At 40.7% G+C, this 22,461-nt stretch overlaps 1 protein-coding gene and 1 non-coding gene across 4 annotated transcripts in view; both read right to left on the bottom strand.

Moving 5' to 3' along the window:
- The window catches only part of NUDCD3 (NudC domain containing 3), a 193,960-nt gene extending 172,915 nt beyond the window's left edge, over window positions 1–21,045 (bottom strand). For 2 of the 3 annotated variants that reach the window (XM_023558591.2, XM_023558590.2), the window contains exons 1-2: window positions 20,529–21,045; window positions 5,770–6,095 (exon numbers count right to left, since the gene is read on the bottom strand). In XM_023558591.2, coding sequence (XP_023414359.1) covers window positions 5,770–6,095; window positions 20,529–20,720 — 518 coding nt within the window. In that variant the 5' untranslated portion in view covers window positions 20,721–21,045. The remainder of the gene's footprint in view (window positions 1–5,769; window positions 6,096–20,528) is intronic. The other variant, XM_003418608.4, reaches the window with a different exon arrangement.
- Window positions 13,250–13,332, bottom strand: TRNAL-UAA (transfer RNA leucine (anticodon UAA)). Its single transcript has one exon. It is a non-coding gene; the product is annotated as a tRNA-Leu (tRNA).
- Window positions 21,046–22,461: the final 1,416 nt, after the last annotated feature.

Raw genomic sequence — 22,461 nt, 5'->3', positions numbered from 1 at the left:
AAGCAGCCAACAAACATATGAAAATATGCTCACTATCATTTGTCATTACCAAAAAAAAAAAAACAAACCCGTTGTCACTGTATCGATTAGAGATGCAAATCAAAACTATAATGAGATACCATCTCATTCCTGCAAAAATGGTACTGATAAAAAAAAGAACAGAAAACGACAAATGCTGGCAAGGTTGTGGAGAGACTGGAACACTTATCCACTGGCAGTGGGATTGCAAAATGGTACAACTACGGAAAATGGTATAGCGCTTCCTCAAAAAGCTAGAAATAGAAATAACTTATGATCAAGCCATCCAATTCTAGGTATAACCCTAGAGCTCTAACAGCAGAAACATGAATAAAAATATGCACACCTATGTTCACTGCAGCATTATTCAAAATAGCAAAAGATGGAAACAACCTGAGAACCCATCAATGGATGAATGGATACACAAAACGTGTTACATACATGCAATGGGACACTAGCAGCCATAAAGATAATGATGAGTCCTTGAAACATCTGACAACATCAATGAATCTGGAGGACATTATGCCGAGTGAAATAAGTCAATCACAAAAGGACAAATATTCTATGATCACACTTTTATAAGATGACAAAAGCATATATATACACAGGCCAACGCACATTCATTGTTACCAGAGACAGGCAGAGGGGAAGCACTCTCGAAATAGTAGACATTTGTTAGCTCTGGAGACAGAAAAGGTAGCATTGAACATGGGTGAAATGCACACAGCTTGACCAAGGAAAATGACGTCACTACGAAGTATATAAGCAAAAAGAGGTAGACAGGGCCAAGATGGCAGAGTAGTCAGACGCTTCCAGTGACACCTCTTACAACAAAGATCTGAAAAAACAAGTGAAACAATTATATTTATGACAAGCTATAAGCCCTGAACACCAACGGTGAAGTTAGAAAACGGACAGAACAGCAGGGGGCAGGAGAGAGGTTCAGAAGTGGTACGGTGCTGCCGGACCTGAATCACCGGGAAACCTCGGGCACCATTCCCTGGAGCCGCCACGGCAGGGCTGGCAGCGGCATTCTGGATGTGGTTTCCTCAGGGAGACAGCAAGCCGCACGGCCTACGCACACCTCCAGAACCAGAGAAAAATGGCGCTCTCAGTAAAATCTAACTACTTGAGTATATTCTGTGTCCCCAGCCCCCAAGCTGGCTTCAGTGGCTGTCAATTTCCCTGGGCGTGAAATAGGCCCTACTGTATGCCCTGAGCCATTCTCCCAGCCTTGGAGAAGGAATAAACTCACGGTTGGGGTAAAAGACAATCTGCCAGCTCCACTAAGCTAGGGAACTCAGGACAGAAGCGGCTCCTGTAAAGACATGTAAAGACACCACAGAAAAAGAAACTTACAGACCTATATCTCTCATGAGCTTAGATGCAAAAAGCCTCAACAAAATTGTAGCCAATAGGACTCAACAACATACCAAAAAAGTAATTCACCATGAACAAATGGGATTCATACCAGGTATGCAGGGATGGTTAAACATTAGAAAAACAATTAATGCAATCCATCATATAAATAAAAGACAAGAACCACGTGATCTTATCAATCGATGCAGAAAAGGCATTTTACAAACTTCAACACCCATTCAGGAGGAAAACTCTCAGCAAAATAGGAACAGAAAGAAAATTCTTCAACATAATAAAGGGCATTTATTCAAAGCCAACATCCAGCATCATCCTAAATGGAGAGAGTCTGAAAGCATTCCCCTTGAGATCAGGAGCCAAAGATGCCCACTATCACCACTCTTACTCAACACTGTGCTGCAGGTCCTAACCAGAGCAATTAGGCTAGATAAAGAAATAAAGGGCATCCAGATTGGTAAGGAAGAAGTAAAAGTTCTCTATTTGCAGATGACATGACCCTATACACAGAAAATCCTAAAGAATCCTCAAGAAAACTACTGAAACTAATAGAAGAGTTCAGCAGAGTACCAGGATACAAGATAAACATACAAAAATCAGTTGGATTCTTTTACATCAACGAAAAGAACATCAAAAAGGAAATCACCAAATCAATACCATTTACAGCAGCCCCCAAGAAGATAAAATACTTAGGAATAAATCTTACCAGAGATGTAAAAGACTTATATACAGAAAACTATAAGACACTACTGCAAGAAACCAAAAGAGATCTATGTAAGCGGAAAAACATACCTTGCTCATGGATAGGATGACTTAACATTGTAAAAATGTCTGTTCTACCAAAAGCCATCTAGAGGTACAATGCAATTCTGATCTAAATTCCAACATTTTTTAATGAGATGCAGAAACAAATCACCAACTTCATATGGAAGGGAAAGATGCCCCGGATAAGTAAAGCATTACTGAAAAAGAAGAACAAAGTGAGAAGCCTCACACTACCTGATTTTAGAAACTATTATACCGCCACAGTAGTCAAAACAGCCTGGTACTGGTATAACAACAGGTACATAGACCAATGGAACAGAATTGAGAATCCAGACATAAACCCATCCACATATGAGCAGCTGATATTTGACAAAGGCCCAAAGTCAGTTAAATAGGGAAAAGACAGTCTCTTTAACAAATGGTGCTGGCATAACTGGATATCCACCTGCAAAAAAAATGAAACAAGACCCATACCTCACACCATGCACAAAAACGAACGCAAAATGGATCAAAGACCTAAATATAAAATCTAAAATGGTTGAAGATCATGGAAGAAAAAATAGGGACAATGCTAGGAGCCCTAACACATGGCATAAACAGTATGCAAAACATTATTAACATGCACAAACACCAGAAGAGAAACTAGATAACTGGGAGCTCCTAACAATCAAACACCTATGCTCATCCAAAGACTTCACCAAAAGAGTAAAAAGATTACCTACAGATTGGGAAAAAGTTTTTGGCTATGACATTTCCAATCAGCGCCTGATCTCTAAAATCTACATGATACTGCAAAACCTCAACAACAAAAAGACAAATAACCCTATTAAAAAATGGGCAAAGGATATCGATAGGCACGTCACTTCTTTAGTGACAAAAGAGTAAAAAGATTACCTACAGATTGGGAAAAAGTTTTTGGCTATGACATTTCAGGTAGCTAATAGATACATGAGGAAGTGCTCACAATCATTAGCCATAAGAAAACTGTAAATTAAAACTACCATAAGATTCCATCTCACTCCAACAAGGCTGGCATTAATCCAAAATACACAAAATAATAAATGTTGGAAAGATTGTAGAGAGACCAGAACACTTAATACAGTGCTGGTGGGAATGTAAAATGGTACAACCACTTTGGAAATTGATCTGGCACTTCCTTCAAAATCTAGAAATAGAACTACCATACTATCCAGCAATCCCACTCCTTGGAATACATCCTAGAGGAATAAGTGCCTTTACACCAACAGATATACACACCCATGTTTACTGCAGCATTGTTTACAACAGCAAAAAGATGGAAGCAAACAAGGTGCCCACCAACGGATGAACGGATAAATAAATTATAGTATATTCACACAACGGAATACTACATATAAAGAACAACGATGAATCCGTGAAACATTTCATAACGTGGAGAAATCTGGAAGGCATTATGCTGAGTGAAATAGTTGCAAAAGGACAAATGCTGTATGAGATCACTATTATAAGAACTCAAGAAATAGTCTAAACAGAGAAGAAAATATTCTTTGATGGTTATGAGAGTGGGGAGGCAGGAAAGGAGCGGGGTATTCACTAATTAAATAGTAGGCAAGAACTATTTTAGATGAAAGGAAAGACAACACACAATACAGGAGAGGTCAGCACAACTGAACTAAACCAAAAGCAAAGAAGTTTCCTGACTAAACCGAACACTTCCAAGGCCAGTGTGGCAGGGGCTTGGGGTCCATGGTTTCAGGGGACACCTAATGCAATTGGCATAATAAAATCTATTAAGAAAACATTCTGCATTCCACTTTGGAGAGTGGCACCTGGGGTCTTAAATGCTAGCAAGCGGCCATCTAAGATGCATCAAGTGGTCTCAACCCACCTGGAGCAAAGGACAATGAACACCAAAGACACAAGATAATTATGAGCCCAAGAGACAGAAAGGGCCACATAAACCAGAGACTACATCATCCTGAGACCAGAAGAACTAGATGGTGCCCGGCTACAACTGATGACTGCCCTGACAGGGAACACAACAGTGAACCCCTGAGGGAGCAGGAGAGCAGTGGAATGCAGACCTCAAATTCTCATAAAAAGACCAGACTTAATGGTCTGACTGAGATTAGAAGGACCCCGGAGGTCATGGTCCCCAGACCTTCTGTAGGCCCAGGACAGGAACCATTCCCAAAGCCAACTCTTCAGACAGGGATTGGACTAGACTATGGGATAGAAAATGATACTTGTGAGGAATGAGCTTCTTGGATCAAGTAGGCACATGAGACTACTATGCAGGCAGCTCCTGTATGGAGGGGAGATGAGAAGGCAGAGGGGACAGAAGCTGGTTGAATGGACATGGAAATAGAGGGTGGAGGGGAGTGTGCTGTCTCATTAAGGGGAGAGCAACTAGGAATATATAGTAAGGTGTATATAAATTTTTGTATGAGAGACTGACTTGATTTGTAAACTTTTACTTAAAGCACAATAAAAATTAAAAAAAGAAAAATAAATAAAGAAGTCTCTGGTAAATGATATGACAAGTATAATATGGAAACAACACCAGCAACAACCAAAAAAGTACGGGTGTGGTTACATAAATACATGTATAGGCATGTAAGTATATAAGCATGAATATGTGAGTATATATGTATGCATATGTACATATAGGTATGCGTGCACATACATGCATAGCCATGTACATAACAAACCATATAGGGGAAACAGGTAAGGATACTTCTTAGACAAACCCTGGTTTCTAGGATTCAAAGACTTAGGACCACAGTCTCATGGTACAACTCAGTTATTTGACGTAATATAGTTCATGAAGTCTACATTCTACATTGCAATGTGATGATTAGTGTCTGGGGTCTTAAAAAGCTTGCAAGCAGTCATCTAAGATACAACTATCGGTCTCTACTCATCTGAAAGAAAAAAAAAACAGACACTCAGGGAAGAAAGTAGTTTACAGGACTAATAGTCCACATGAACCACAGCGTCATCTACCCTGAGACCAAAAGAACTAGATGGTGCCTGGCTACCACTACCAACCATTCTGATCGGGGCCGCAACACGGATCCTTACAAAATGGGAGAAAAATATGGAACAGAACTGAAATTCTTAAAACGTCCAGACTTACTGGACCAGTTAAGACTTTAAGACGCCCTCAGATTATCACCCTAAAATACACTTTAAGCATTAAACCAAAATTATCCCTTCGGGTCATCTGTTAAGGAAATGACAGATTAGATCGTAAAATAAAGAATATCACCTGTGAATAATGAGTTTCTTTTTCAAAAAAAATTAACTGTGGGAGACCAAATGGTCAAAAATCACTCTAAAGCACAGACGAGAGGATAAGCAAACAGTACTAGAGTACTGAAACGGTACAACTAGAACAGACTGAATGTGAATAATGACACACTGCGAAAAATGTAACCAGTATCACTCAATAATTTGTGTGTAAATGTTAAATGGGAACCTCACCTGCTATGTAAACTCTCATCTTAAACACAATAAAATATTTCGTTAAAAAAAGAAAATACTCACCTACTATATAAACTCTCATCTGAAACACAATAAAATATTTTGTTAAAAAAGGAAAACAGGAAGCTGCAAAGCAGAAATTCTTACTTGGGAAGATCTAGTGGTTCCCTAGGGACTTCAGCAACACCACCAACTGCTCCTGGAGGCTCTGCCTCCGCCGAGCTGGGTGTCTCCTCCTGCACTGCACTCTGGGTGCCTGGAGAGTGTACTTTCTCCATTTCCTGAGGCCCATCCAATTCTGTGGTGGAATTAATCTCTACTTCCTGAACTGGGACCGGCACTGGTTCCTTCTCAGCTGCAGCAGCTGCTATAGCTTTTGCTTCTTCTTCTTCTCTTCTTCTCATTTTCTCTTCAAGTTCTTTTCTCCTCTTCTCATCATCCTGACGAGCCATGTGGTCAAAGGTTTTGAATACCTAAATCAAACAGCAATCCAGCAATCAGTACATCTGTCTAGTACTCCACCACACATTCTTACAGAAATGTAGTAAAATCTGGCAAAGAATTAAAAACCAGTAGAAAGGACCAGTGGTGACAAGCCCCATCACAAACCGTTCATTATGCTAGAATAAATCACTGTACTCTCTCTAGACCAAAAAGTTTTCCCACTGGCAAAATGAAAATGCACTTCAACGCTGCCAAAAGCTGCTATGAATACAATCTTTAACAGGAGGGTTCCAAAATCAAAAAATTCACAAACCAAGGCTCACAATATTTACATACCCTGAGTCCACCTTTCTAGATTAAAAAATGCATAACTAGATGGTCTTACCTATCATTATCTTTACAGGCCCCAGAACAGCCTTGTACACAATGCAAAGGAACAAACTGCCCTAATGCTCTGACTTGCAAAGGCATCAATAACTCAGACTCAAAATAGGAAGATGAAAATTTAGTTGAACTTCAATCCACCACCAATCCATACAACCAAGCTTACTATAGAGCTTCTATCTTGCCCACACTGTGAGGGCTAAGGAAAGGTATGAGACATAGAAAGCTTGAGAATCTAATTCAGCAAACACCTACTATGTGCCTACAATGTGCAAAAAATAAATTAAAATGAAGCCTTCTATCCTCTAAGCACTCAAAATTCTCATGGGTGAACCAAAGGCCCTTAACACAGCCACCACCATGAAAGTTCTGGAACCTCTCCACCAAAACTGTGCACATGTAAATGGCATTTTGTATGCATTCTTACAACGCATAACACCTGAAGCCCAGGCAGACCCACACATGAAGAACTCTGATAAGAGAAGGGTTGTGATGAACTCTGCAGTACCCTGTCAGATTACAAAGATGGGAATGAGCATTTCTGGTGAAAAAAATCTAAGGAAGATTCTTGGAAGGATGGGATCTGAATTAATCTTCGAATGAAAGGTAGAGCTTCCTGAGGAAACTACAGGAAGAAATGCCATTCTGAGGAAAAAGCTGAGCCCAGGTTGAAGAAGTCAGGTCATCGAGAAATAGCAAGAAATCCTGCACAGCTGAAGCAATGGTCTCCTCATCAAAACCCAAACCCACTGCTGTCGAGTTGGTTTCAACTCATAGCGACTCTACAGGACACAGCAGAACTGCCCCATAGAGTTTCCAAAGAGCGCCTGGTGGATTGGGACTGCTGACCTTTTGGTTAGCAGCCATAGTTCTTAAGCACTATGCCACCAGGCTTTCTGGTCTCCTCATAGGGGTTAGGAAAAGCTGACAGGTCAATCTGGAAAAGTCTGATTCCAAAGAACTGAAATGCGGACAGATATTAAGTAAGAATGTTCCGTGCATCGAGCAAGAGAAAAGGATGAAAGAAGGGTACTGACATACTACACTACGCCAAGTGTGTTTACAAACTTTCTCTCAAAACCCCCACAAAAGTCCTTTGAGAAATATAACACTGACATTTTAAAGATGAGAATAATGTTTAGAAACATTAAGTAACTTGCCCAGAGTCCTGGGCAAGAAAGTAAAATATTACACAGGAAGCACTAAACAATAAAAGGAGATTTAGGCAGAGAAAATAAATAAAATCCTAAGGTTAAAAACTAGAAACAATACCACATCCACTTCTCCTTTTTCAGATAACCTGAACCCCTGACTCATATCTCTCTCGCTGACTCACATCCATGTATACGACACTTCGGATCCTTTGCCCTCATAGCTGCTCATCTTCCTTGACACCCCGTATCTTCACCGTAACTCCGTAAAAGCAGAGCAACAGTGAGGACTCCCCCATAACACATCTGAAAATTCTAACACACAGTACCTCGTAAAAATTTTAAAATATTGTTCATCAAAAGACTTTACAAAAAAGTGAAAAGAGAAGCTACCGACTAGGAGAATATCTTCAGAAACCATACATACAACACGAATCTAATAACCAAAATATATACATAAAACTTCAGCACTTAACAACAAAAAGACAACCCAATCATAAAATGGGCAAAGGACTTCAGTAGACATTTCACCAAACAGGACATTCAAATGGCCACCAAACACATGAAAAAATGCTCAGCATCATTAGCCATCAGAGAAATGCAAATCAAAACCTCAGTGACACACCATTTCACTCCTAGTAGGATGGCTAAGATGAAAAAAAAATATTAAAATAACAAATGTTGGTGAGGATGTGGGGAAATTGGAACCCTTATCCATTGCTGGTGGGATGCACGACAGTACAGCCGTTTAGAAAACAGTATGGCAAGTCCTCAAAAAACTAAAAATAGAACTACTACATGACTCAGCAATTCCACTCCTAGGTATATACCCAAAAGACTTGAAAGCAGAGATTCAAAAAGAGACTTGCACACCAATGTTCACTGCAGCACTAGTTATAATAGCCAAAAGGTGGAAACAATCTAAATGTCCCCCAAAAGATGAATGGATAAACAAAATGTGGTACATACATACAATGGAATACTACTCAGCCAGTAAGACAAATGAAGTCTTGATACATGCTACAGTATGAATGGAGCTGGAAGACATGCTGAGTTAAATAAGTCAATCACAAAAGGGCAAATATTGTTATGACCTCACTTACATAAAAAGACAAGAAAAGGCAAATGTATAAAGAACAAAGTTTATTAATGGTTACCAGGGGAAGGAGGGACAGGAAAAGAAGTTGTTAATAGTGATGGAAACAGCAAATTGATTACAGGTAGAGTTGCACAGTTGATTCCTGTAATTGCTGTCAATAAGTTGTACACCTGTTAAAAAGCTGAATTGGCAAAAGCTGTGTGATAGATATGTTTATAACAACAAAAAAAGAGGAGCTGCTGAGGCTGCTTATGTACAGTCAAAATCCTCATGGGATTTGATTTCTTGGTTTAGATGTTTAAGGTCATGGTTTCATAGGACATCCCAGTTAGTTGTCCTATTAACATGTTTAGTGTTTCTGTTCTAATCCTAGTTCATTGTGTAGTACCTGGGGTCTTAAAAGCTTGCAAGGGGCATCCAAGGAACAAAAATTAGTCTCTATTTGCCTGGAGCAACAGAAGAAGAAAGAGAATCAGGAATAGAAGGATATGGAATGTGTAGTAACTGGCTCCATGAACAACTGCCTCTCCTGCCACGAGACCAGAAGAACTGGATGGTGCCCACCTACCAATACTGAATGTTTCGATCAAAGATTCTATAGAAGGTGGAGCCTTGGTGGCACAGTGGTTAAGAGTTCAACTGCTAACCAAAAGGTCGGCAGTTTGACTCCATCAGTGGTTTCTTGGAAACCCTATTGGGCAGTTCCACTCTGTCCTATAGGGTTGCTATGAGTCAGAATCAACTCAAGAGCAACAGTCTCTCTCTCTAGGGTCTTAAAAGCTTGTAGGCAGCCATTCAAGACACAATTGGTCTCTATTTGCCTGGAACAACAGAGGAAGAAAGAGAGCAGGAATATGAGGATACAGAATGTGTGGCTAATTGCTTCCATGAGCAGATGCCTCCTCTGCCATGAGACCAGAAGAACTGAATGGTGCTGGCTACCATTACTGAATACTTTGATCAAAGATTCTATAGAAGACTACTGATCAAAAGGTGGGAAATACAGAACAGAATTTAAAAACCACATAGACTCCAGACTTTCTGGAGCCATGGAGGTTGGATGAAGCACGAGAACTATTGCCCTGAGATAATCTTTAAACCTTAAACCAAAAACATCCCCTGAAGTTAATGGGGGAGGAACAATTCAGAAAAGGAAGACGAGGATGGCTACACAACTCGAGGAATGTAATCAATATCACTTAACGGTGCAGGCAGAAACTGTTGAATTGTTGTACAACAAATTTTACAAATTAAATAAATAAATAAACAAATATGCACCTAACAGCAATGCACCAAAATACATGAAACAAATACCTATTAACATGAAAGGAGAAATAGACAACTCCACAATAACAGTAAAGGACTTCAGCACACCACTTTCAATTACAGACAGAACATTTAAAAATAAAATCACTAAGGACATTAAGAACTGAAATAAAACCATTAAACCAACTGGACGTAATGGACATATAGAGAACATCTTACCCAGCATCAGAGCATATGCATTCTCCAGCACACATGGATCATTTTCCAGAACAGACCATATGCTGGGAAACAAGTCTCCACAAATTTAAAAAAGAATGAAACCACACAAAGTATCTTCTCTGACCATAATGATATGAAGCTAGCAATCAACAACAGCATAAATAAGGAAAAAAAGAATAAATACATGGAAACTAAATAATACACTACTGAAAAACCACTGGGTCATAGAAGAAATCAAAAATGAAATTAAAAAATTCATAGAAGTAAATGAAAACATATCAAAACCTTTGGGACACAGAAAAGCAGTACTCAGAGAGAGATTTATAACAATAAATGCCTACGTTAAAAAAGAGGAAAGATCCAAAATCATTAACTTGAACCAGTAACTTGAACAAATAGAAAACGAAGAGCAGAAGAAGCCAAAAGCTACCCCCCAAAAATGAAATAATAAAAATCAGGCAGAAATAAATGAAACTGAAAATAGAAAAACAACTGAAAGAATTAACAAAACCAGAGTTGGTTCTTTGAAAGGATCAATAAAATAGACAAACCATTGGCTAGACTAACAAAAAAAAAAAAATCTGAAAGAGGCAAATAACCAAATTAAGAAATGAAATTGGTGACATTACAACTGATCCAACAGAGATAAAGAAGATCATAACCGATCACTAAGAAAAATTACACTCAATCAAATTTGAAAACCTAGATGAAATGGACGAATTCCTAGAAGCACATTATCTACCCACGCTAACACAGAGGTAAAAAATTCAAGCAGACCCGTTATAGAGGAAGAGATTGAAGATGTCACCTAAAAAAAAAAAAAAAAAAACCCAGGACTGTATAGCTACACTGCAGAATCCTACCAAACGATCAGAGAAGAGCTGACACCAATCCTACTCAATCTCTTCAAAAACACAGAAGAGGAAGGAACGTTACCAACTCTTTCTATGAAGCCAGCATAACCCTGATACCTAATCCAGGAAAATACATCCCAATAAAGAAAATTACAGACCAATATCCCTTATGAACATAGATGCAAAAATTTTAAACAAAATTCTAGCCAACAGACTGCAGCAACATACCAAAAAAATCATACACCATGACCAAGTACAATTCGTATCAGGATTACAAGGGTGGTTCAACATTAGAAAATCAATCAATGTAATCCACCACATAAATAAAACAAAGGAAAAAAACCATATGACCATATTAATCAATGCAGAAAATGCATTCAATAAAATTGAATACTCTTTCCTGATAAAAACACTCAGCAAAAGAGGACTAGAAGGAAAATTCCACAACATAATTAAGGGCATATACACAAAACTAACAGCCAACATTATACTCAATGGAGAAGGGCTGACAGCCTTCCCTTTGAGAATGGGAACGAGTCAAGGATGCCCGTTACTACCACTCTTATTCAACATCCTACTGGAAGTCCTAGCCAGAGCAGTAAGACAATAAAGAGAAATAAAAACCACGAACATAAGAAACAGAAATAAAAAAAAAGAAATGGAAAGGAAGAAGTAAAACTATCTCTATTTGCAGATTACATAATCCTACACATAGAAGACCCTAAGGATTCCACAAGAAAACTGCTGGAACTAATAGAAGAATTTAGCAACATTGCTGGCTGATCAATACACAAAAATCAGCTGGGTTCCTCTACAATAACAAAGACTACTCCAAAAAAGAAATGAAAAAACAGTATCATTTACAAATTGATAAAATACCTAGGAACAAACGTAACCAGGGACAAAAAAGACTTACACAATGAAAATTATAAAACACTACTACGTGAGACTAAAAGAGACCTATAAAAGAGAATGACAGCCTATGCTTATGGATTGGAAAGCTTAATATAGTGAAAATGTCAGTACAACCTAAAGAAATCCCAATACAAAGATATAACGCAATCCCGATAAAATCCCAACATTCTTTACTGAAGTGGAAAAACTAATGACCAACTTCATATGGGAAGGAAAGAAACCCTGAATAGCGAAAGTAATACCAAAGAAAAAGAACAAAAAACAAACGAACAAAAAAAAACAAAGTAGGAGGCCTCACATTCCATGCTATCAAAACATATAATCACTGTAATCAAAACAGGCTGGTACTGATCTAACAATGGACACACAGACCAATGGAATAAATTTCAGAACTCAGAACCAAACCCAAACATCTATGGACAAGTGATTTTCGACAAGAGGTCAAAGTTCATTCAGTGGGGCAGAAACAGTCACTTTAACAAATTGTGCTGGCAAAACTGGATATCTACCTGCAGAAAAATGAAACAGGACCCATACCTCACACCAATACAAAAACTAACTCAAAATGGGATCAAAGACTTAAACATCAAACCTAAAACCATAGAATTCCTGGAAAAAAACATACAAAGAAAACTATGGGACCTAATCTTTTGTAAACAATAGGATAATAAACATTACAACAGCAGCATGAATAGAAGACAAAACAGATAAATGAGACATCATAAAAATTTAAAACGTACGCTCATCAAAAGACTTTATACAGACTGGGAAAAAATCTTCAGAAACAACTTACCCAGCTTATCCATTAAGGGTCTAATCTCTAAAAGCTATAGAAAACTCCAACAACTCAACAAAAAAAGACAAACAATCCAATCACAAAATGGGCAAAGGACATGAATAGAACCTTCACCAAAGAGGACAACCAAGCAACCAACAAATATATGAAGAGATGTTCACGATCAGTAGCCATTAAACCCATTGCTATCGAGTCGATTCCTACTCAGCAACCCTATAGGACAGAGTAGAACTGCCCCATAGAGTTTCCAAGGAGTGCCTGGTGGATTCAAGCTGCCGAACTTTTGGTTAGCAGCTATAGCTCATAACCACTACACCACCAGGGTTTCCCATTAGCCATTAAAAAAAAAACACAAACCAAACCCCATGCCATCGAGTCGATTCTGACTCACAGCAACCCTATAGAGTTTCCAAGGAGCGCCTGGCAGATTTGAACTGCCAACCCTTTGGTTAGCAGCTGTAGCACTTAACCACTACACCACCAGGGTTTCCATGCCACCTACCAGGATTGGGATTCGAACCCATGCAGACATATGTCCATTGGATCTTAAGTCCAACGCCTTAACCACTCAGCCATCCTGGTGTCATTAGCCATTAAAAAAAAAAAATTTTTTTTTTTTTTTATTAGAGAGATGTAAATTAAAACTACAATGAAATACCATCTTACCCCAGCTAAAGTGGCACTAATTGAAAAAAAAAAAAACAGGTAACAACAAATGTTGGCAAGGATGTGGGGAGACTGAAACCCTTATCCATTGCTAATGAGACTGTAAAATGGTACAACCACTATGGAAAACCATAGAATTATCCTGTGATCCAGCCATCTCACTCCCTAGTATATACCCTAGAGACCTAAAAATAATGACACAAATAGACATATTCACACCTATGTTCATTGCTGCTTTATTCGCAACAGCAATTAAATGGAAAAAATCAAAAGTGCCCATCAATGGATGAATGGATGAGCAAATTGCGGTACATGCCTACAATGCAATACTACACAACCATAAAGAACAATGATGAGTCCACAAAACATACTGTAACGTGGATGGACCTGAAGGGTATAATGCTAAGTGAAATAAGTCAAGCACATAAGCACAAACATTGTATGATCCCTCTTTTATGAGACAAGAACTAAGGTCAATGAACAATTTGTGTAGAAAATGTCAAATGGGAAACTAATTTGCTATGTAAACTTTCACCAACAATGGAATACAGGAAAAAAAAAAAAAAGACAACCTGAGACTTCAAAGAAATTTTCAACCTGCTGAAGTTCCTTCAAGCTGTGCATACAGATCTTTAGAAATAATCCGGAGGCAAGTGTGAGAAGACTTACACTATACCAATAGTCTACTCCCAAAATATAAGGGGAAAGCTTTCAAGTTCTAGAGTGCAGTAGACCAACACTCTCATCCAAATCCTCTTTGCTGATGTTCAGAAGAGACCTCCAAACGTCCCACCTCAAGCCAGGTGGCTACAATAATTGGTCTACGCAAACCAGTCCAGAAAGACTGAAATCATCTCCTTCTGAAGCCAAATTGTGTGCCAGACAACAGATCCAACTCCACACACCAGCTGTGTCTATGGCAATCTCAGCTTCCCTTCCCTGTTCAGTTCAGACTCCAGCTGCCCATGCAGCCCTTCTCTCTCTCTCATCCCCAGCCACCTGTGGTTGGGTCAGTGGGTACCAGGTCCTGGCTGCAAGCTCAGGGGTCCACACAACTTCCTTCACTTCAAACCAGCCAGCCCAAAATTTAGGGTTTTCCTCTACCCCCTCAGGGTACCAGCCACAAGCTCAAGAGTCCACACAACTCCCTCCGCTTCAGACCAGCCTGCCCCCACCACTCCTTTGAGTACCACAATTCACTGAAATGACTCACAGAATTCGTGGACAGCATACTATACTCGTTACAGATTTATTACAACCAAAAAGGGTACAAACGAAAAGACACATAGGGTGAGGTCTAAGACAGATCACAGTGTAGAGCTCCCACATTACAAAGATGGATGTGTTCCCCCTCCTATGCATGGTTATCAACCAGGAAGTTTCATCTGAGCCTTAGAACTCAGAGTTTTTATCAGTCTGACCACCTGGTCATGACAGATTACATCATGCCACCTGAGACTTAAGTGTCATGGATTGGATTGTGTACCCCCAAAATATGTATCAACTTGGCTAGGCCATATTTCCCAGTATTGTGTGACTGTCCACCATTTTGTCATCTGATATGATTTTCCTATGTGTTGCAAATCCTACCTCTACAATGTAAATGAGGCAGGACTCAATCTACAAGATTAAGTCGTGTCTTAAATCAATCTCTTTTGAGATATAAAAGAGAGAAGGGAGCAGAGAGACGGGGGCGGGGACCTCATGGCACCAAGAAAGAAGAGCCAGGAGTGTGCACATCCTTTGGACTCAGGTCCCTGCACTGAGAAGCTCCTAGACCAGGTGAAGATTGATGACAAGGACCTTTCTCCACAGCCAACAGAGAGAGAACGCCTTCCCCTGGAGCTGGCACCCTGACTTCGGACTTCTAGCCTCCTAGACTGTGAGAGAATAAACTTCCATTTGTTAAAGACATCCACGTGTGGTATTTCTGTCACAGCAGCACTAGGTAACTAAGACAGTAAGAATCTGGCCCCCTGATTGTCTGGCTCCCAGAAACCCACAACAAAAGGCCAAATTGCTTTTTAGGCCTCATAGGTCTTAGGTCATTTGGTCAGGAACAGAGAAAGAAAACCTAAGAGGCAGACGAGTAGGGATGGGGGTTTAGGGGAGGACCTATTTGCTGTGCAAATACCAAGTCACTTAATCTCATTCAATATTTTAATATCCCACCCCCACAACGAAACCCTGGCAAACATGGAAATCACCTTTACAAGCACCCAGCCTAATGTGGCTCTGCAGGATTAAAAAAGCAAAGCAAGGCAGTCACTCTGAGGACTAAGGTGCGCCTGACCCAAGCCACGGTATTTTCAAACAGCTCTTGTGTGTGCAAAAGCTGGACAATGAATAAGGAAGACCTAAGAAGTATCGGTATTCTCTGCTTTCAGCCAGGATCCATCTGACAACAGCAATGATATCCCTCGTTCCACATCCTCTTCTAAATCCGTCTTGAATTTCTGGCAGTTCCTTTCGGTACTGCTGATCCACAAGCAATACCCATGGAAGCAGCAGTCAAGAAATCAAATGACGCATTGCATTGGGCAAATCTGCTGCAAAAGACCTCTTTAAAGTGTTAAAAAGCAAAGATGTCAACTTGAGGACTAAGGTTCACCTGACCGAAGTCATGGTGTTTTCAATTGCCTCACATGCATGCGAAAGCTGGACAATGAATAAGGAAGATCAAAGAAAAACTGATGCCTTTGAATATACGGTGCTGGCAAAGAATACTGAATATACCATGGACTGCCAAAAGAATGAATAGATCTATCTTGGAAGAAGTATAGCCAGAATGCTTCTTAGATGCAAGAAGGAGGAGACTTCATCTCACATACTTTGGACATGTTATCAGAATGGACCTGTCTCTGGTGAAGGACATCATGCTTGGTAAAACAGAGGGTCAGAGAAAAAGAGAAAGACCCTCAGTGAGATGGACTGACACAGTGGCTCCAACAATGGGCTCAAACACAGCAATGATTAAGAGGATGGCTCAAGACAGGCAGCATTTCATTCTGTTGTGCATGGGGTTGCTACGAGTTGTAATTGACTTGACAGCACCTACCAACAACAACAGGATTAAAAAAAATAGATTCCCAGACTTCACCCTGATCCTTGAACCAAAATATCCAGGGAATGTGTGTTTTTCTAAAGTTCTTCAGGTGACTCTAATGGTTGAGTACCACTTCCAGAAAACACTATACTCTCTTAACCAACTCCTGGAAACGCTATTCCCTTGGTTTCCTTTAAATTTAGCACCCTGCTCATTTACCTCCCATCTCCCTACCACTCACGTCTCCCTTAGCGTTTCTGAGCCCTGAACTGTAATTGTTCCACAAAGGTATACCTTCCCTACAGTGCAGGGACTCCTGTCTGCAAGACCAAACTCAACTTGTGTAAAACTAAACATTTCCCTAAACCCAAGTGACATTCCAGTTAATGCTCTATCATTATTCTAATCATCCAACTTTGAAACCTTGCAGCATTTTTAAATCACTTCTCCCCTTCTTCTGACCTTCTCCCCCTCTACCACTTCATTAAATTGGTCACCAAGTCTCAACCTAAAGGAGTGGGCTGAAACATAAGAGGTGTCTTATAAATAGTTACAGAATAAATGAATGAATGAACTACTACCTCTGTCAGTTCATCTGTTAAATAAGGATAAAGACCAGCCTCTCAGGTTAGGGTAAGGATTAAATAAGTAACAGCCCAAAATGTAAAAAAAAATCTAATAACCAGTACACACATACGCAAAAAAAAACCAAACCCAGTGCCGCCGAGTCGATTCCGACTCATAGCAACCCTATAGGACAGAGTAAAACTGCCCCATAGAGTTTCCAAGGAGTGCCTGGCGGATTCGAACTGCTGACCCTTTGGTTAGCAGCTGTATCGCTTAACCACTATGCCACCAGGGTTTCCAGTACATACAAGTATTCCACAAATGTAACTTTCAATCACCTTAGACAAAAGTGCTCTCACCCTACCACAGAATGGTTAAATGATAGAGTACAAAAGTTTGGAATTAGAAAAAATGTTTTAAGTTCCAGCTTTATGATGAACTAGCTGTGCGTTCTTGGTAAAGTCATTTAGCTTTGCTGAACCAGTGCCTTATCTGCCACATAAAAACAACCTTATCTACTTCAGCAGAAAAAGAGAAAGACCCTCAAGGAGACGGACTGATACAGTGGCTACAACAATGTGCTGAAGCATAACAATGATTGTGAGGATGGAGCAGGACCCAGTAGTGTTTCTTCCTGTTGTACATAGGGTCACTATGAGTTGGAAGCAGCTCAACAACACCAAATAATAATATAATAATTTCACAGGGACATCATGAAGATCAAATGCCAAGACTTACATAAAAGCATTAAACTGCCATACCAAAAAAACCAAACCCATTGCTGTCAAGTCGATTCCGACTCATAGCGACCCTGTAAGACAGAGTAGAACTGCTCCATAGAGTTTCCAAGGAGCACCTAGTGAATCTGAACTGCCGACCTTTTGGTTGGCAGCTATAGCACTTAACCACTATGCCACCAGGGCTAAAAACTATCTCCTATAGCTCTCTGATCATTCAGATGGCACATATGACAATGTAATGGATTTGTGTCCCCAAAAAATATGTGTTGTAAATCCCAACCCCTACTCCTTGGAAGCTCTATGGGGCAGTTCTACTCCTTCCTATAGGGTCACTATGAGTTGGAATCAACTCAACGGCACTGGGTTTTATACTTGTGGTGGGGCCCTGGTGGTACAGTGGTTAAGTGCTTGGCTGCTAACCAAAAGGTTGGTGGTTCAAATCCATGAGCTGCTCCACAGAAGAAAGATGTGGCAGTCTGCCTCTGTAAAGGTTAGTCTAAGAAACCCAATGGGGCAGTTCTACTCTGTCCTACAGGGTCGCTACCGCAGGAGAAAGATGTGGCAATCTGCTTCTGTAAAGACTACAGTCTAAGAAACCAATGGGACAGTTCTGCTCTGTCCTATAGGGTCGCTACGTGTCAGAATTCGACTCTGAGGCAATGGGTTTATGGCACAGAGAAACAAGCAAGGATAGAGGAAGACAGATACCAAGGAACCAAGAAGCAGAAGCTGAAAAGAGACGAGGACCTCCACTAGAGCCAGCACCCTGAATTCGAATTTCTAGCCTCCTCAACTGTGAGACTACAGCCTTGAGTATGCGCTACACCTCAATATAAAGAAAACAAAAATCCTCACAACTTAACCAATAAGCAATATCATGATAAACGGAGAAAAGAGTGAAGTTGTCAAGGATTTCATTTTACTTGGATCCAGAATCAACGCCCATGGAAGCAGCAGTCAAGAAATCAAACATGCTGCATTGGGCAAATCTGCTGCAAAAGACCTCTTTAAAATGTTGAAAACCAAAGATGTCACTTTAAGGACTAAGGACCCAAGCCATGGTGTTTTCAATCACCTCATATGCATGCGAAAGCTAGACAATGAATACAGAAGACGCAAGAAGAATGTGATACCTTGAATTACGGTGCTGGTGAATAATACTGAATATACCGTGGACTGCCAGAAACAAGAGGAAGACACTCAACAAGATGGACTGGCACAGTGGCTGTAACAATGGGCTCAAACATAACAACAATTTTAAGGATTGTGCAGGACCAGAGGACTGTGTTTAGTTCTGCTGTACATAGGGTTGCTATGAATTGGAACCAACTCAATGACACCTAACAACAACAACAAATTGTGAGAAAATTAATTCGTTTGTTAAACCCACTCATTCGTGGTATTTTTGTTATAGCAGCACTAGATAACTAAGACAGCCACTGAAAAGAATAAGGAATAGGCTTCAGTTCTGAAACTGAACTCCTTTTGAGCCCAATCCCCACCCCTCATTTGACCATATCACCTTTGGCAGTTACTCAAACAGCCTAAGCTTTTATTTCTTCATTTAGACACTGAGGAAAGTAATACCTGACCAACCTGCTTCACTGGCTTACAGTAAGGCTTCAGGAGGTAACACAGAAAAGCGCTTTACAAACTGTAAAGCCCTAGATAACCGTGAGACTTATCAAACGTTGGACTTTTCCAGTTCCTACAGTCTCAATGCTTAGCTAACTACTCTTTCAATCCCACCAAAAATCCTGCCTCCCCTACAAAACCTTGATTTCTCAACCATCATTTATATTCCTTTCCTTCCAATGGTAGCACCAAGGGCTCTATGACATAATTGGCCTGGCACAGTTCTCTATTACTTTCTGTGTTCCATCTTCTGAACTATACTAAGCATCCAGGGGGGAAAGACCATTACTTGTAGATCCACATCACCAGTACAGCTGCTGGAGAATATAAAACACATTCAGTAAATACTTGCTTACTACTTACTACACTCAAAAGTACACAATCAACTTCACTGAATGAATACTAATAGCTCCTTAACACAATTTAACGTGGGTTGTATACACGTACTCAAATGTGAACTTAGTAATTACGCAAATAAGTGTAAATTTAATAATGTTATGACTGTCTCTGACCTGCGAATTCACATTTCAAACAAGATGATCATACCCATTCATCAACACAATCCCTCAGTCATCCCTTCCACCTCCAGAGTCTGTCTTTGTAGTTTTGGGGTGTGTAGATTTCTGTTGATGTAAATTTGTCTTTCCTCCCGTCTGACCTAACATCTGCATCGTTTTCATTCTCTGACAAGCAGCGCCTAGCACTTGAAGAATTATGCACTGTGGGGTGAAGAAGATCCTCAACAACCAGTTTACTACTTCTGTCACGTAAGTATATCGTGTGTAAAACTGGGCTGCTTGAGAGCTGGTCACAGCTCCCACAGAAGAATAACCTGATACCCGATCAGCGTTTCAGATTACTTTCACAGCCATTATCTCATCTGGTCACCATCACAATCTTGCGAGACAGGTCTACAGAATCACCAGATGAAAAATTGAGGCTGGGAGAAGTATTCCACAACTTAAGGGGGGCGGAGCCAGAAACGCAGCTTGGACTGCAAGGGAAGTCAGGGAGCAGGTTGCCCGCAGGAATGAAGCTCCCGGGACCTCTTTGGCCTCAGTGACCGGCTACTGGGCAGACGATCGGGTGGACACGAGTTGGGAACCTGCCCGCTCCGCTGTTACCTGCAGCACCAAGGCCTGGGCCGCCCCCGGCGGAAAGCCCATGCGGTCAGAAGGGTGGCGCAACAGGCGGTAGAAGTCGGTCTTGCGGTAGAGGAAACCGAAAAGCACGCGCAGAAAGTCCTGGACGTTGCCCACATGCTGCAAGATGCCCAGCAGGGCCTGGTCGTACAACTCGGCTGACCCGGGCTCCATGTCGTCTGGCCGGCCCAGGAGGAAAGCTCACGGACTGCTGAAGGATGGAGCAACCCGGACCAGCAAGCCACTTCCGGCGTGCTGCAGCTAACGGCTCCGCTGGCCAGCACAGCCGCGAACTTCCAGTCCGCTCTCGTTTCCCCTACCCCTGCGGCCCTAGAGACGCGTTTTGGCTGCCGATCCGGGAACACCGTCCTTATTGCCCCTGCCTGGCTTTCCCGCCAGCCGGCCGTCGCTGCAAGAGCCAGAGGTAGAAACCGAAGTGGCTCCTAAGCGGAAGGCGCCCCGCGGTTGCTGTACTGAAGACATCTAGGGACCATGATTGAAACGGGCGGAAGGATTGCGGCTGCGGGCACTGGCACGTGTACCGGAGCGTCACCTGATCTACTGGTTTTTGTCACGTGGCCTGTGGGACGTTTGATAGTTTCTGGGCTGAATTCCCGGCTAGGTGTGCTGAGCTTAAGAAGCCCTGGTGGTGCGGTGGTTAGGCGCTCCACCGTTTACTGAGCCAGCCACTCTGCGGGAGAAAGATGTGGAAATCTGCTTCCATAAAGATTACAGCGTTAAAAGACATATGGGACAGTTACACTCTGCCCTATAGGGTCACTATGCCTCAGAATTCCTTCCACTGTAACAGGTTTGGTTTCCGTTTTTATCAGGAACTCAGTGGCTAAAAAGCTGGCGTCGCTTTGAGTTTTTTCAGTAAGTCAGGTAAGGAGAAATGCGTGTATGTGGAGTATATGAATTTCCTATTAGTAACAGCTGTGAGTGAAATTAAAGGCGTTGCATCGGAGGAAATTCAAGGTGACTCAAATAAGAGGAGAAAAGAAATGTAAAATGAGTGCATGCATAAGAGCTAGGTGCAGAATAAAATCCGTTGCTGTGGAGTGGATTCGGACTCACAGCGACCCTATAGGACGGAGTAGAACCATCCAGGTGCAGAACAGAGGATCTAATAACCCGATGTTGTGAGATTTTTGTGATATGTGTGACGTGTCATAAGTGTGTCAAAGTATAATTTTCATACACACAGCAAACACATGTCAATGATCTTATTCAACAGATTAATGAGGGAACCGTTTAAATGCTGAAGCTAGTTCAAAGCGCATTTTGAGAAACTAGGTATTTATAGACATTTTGAGAGAAAAAAAATACTAGAGTAAGATTGCTAGGTTACATACAAAGCTGCTTTGTGTTCTACAAGATAATTAAGCCATAGATTATATTTTCTACTGGGTAGAAATTATTTGCATCTCTAGTGTACTAAAATCACGAGTTAACATATACCTTCACAGTGTATGAGCTCTAACCAATTGTAGACAACAAAGCCGACCTCACATAAATTGTTCAACAGCAGTGGTGCTGAAACTTTTGGGCTTACGTTCTCAAAATGTATTGAGCTTTTGTTTATGTAGGTTATACCTATCGATATTTACCATATTATAAGTTAAGACTGAGAAATTTTTAAATACTCATTTTTAAATAACTAATAAACACATAAGTTGACATGTTCATGGAAAACAATTACACTTTTCAAAGCAGTAAAAAAGCTTGGTGAGAAGACTGACACAGTCCTACATTTTTGCAAATCTCTTTAATGTCTGGTTTAAAAAAAGACATCAGGATTCTTGCATCTCCTTCTGCATCTGCTGTATTTGCCATATGTTGTTTTGGTTGCAGTATATATAGAAAGCTCAGTCTCACAAAGATAGGAGTTGGAAATGGGAGAAGTATTTTAATT

The sequence above is a fragment of the Loxodonta africana genome, chromosome 8 (genome assembly GCF_030014295.1).
Source record: "Loxodonta africana isolate mLoxAfr1 chromosome 8, mLoxAfr1.hap2, whole genome shotgun sequence".
NCBI classification, from domain to species: Eukaryota; Metazoa; Chordata; class Mammalia; order Proboscidea; family Elephantidae; genus Loxodonta; species Loxodonta africana.
Note: the sequence above shows the minus strand (reverse complement) of the source record. Positions and strands in the feature narration are given on the sequence as shown.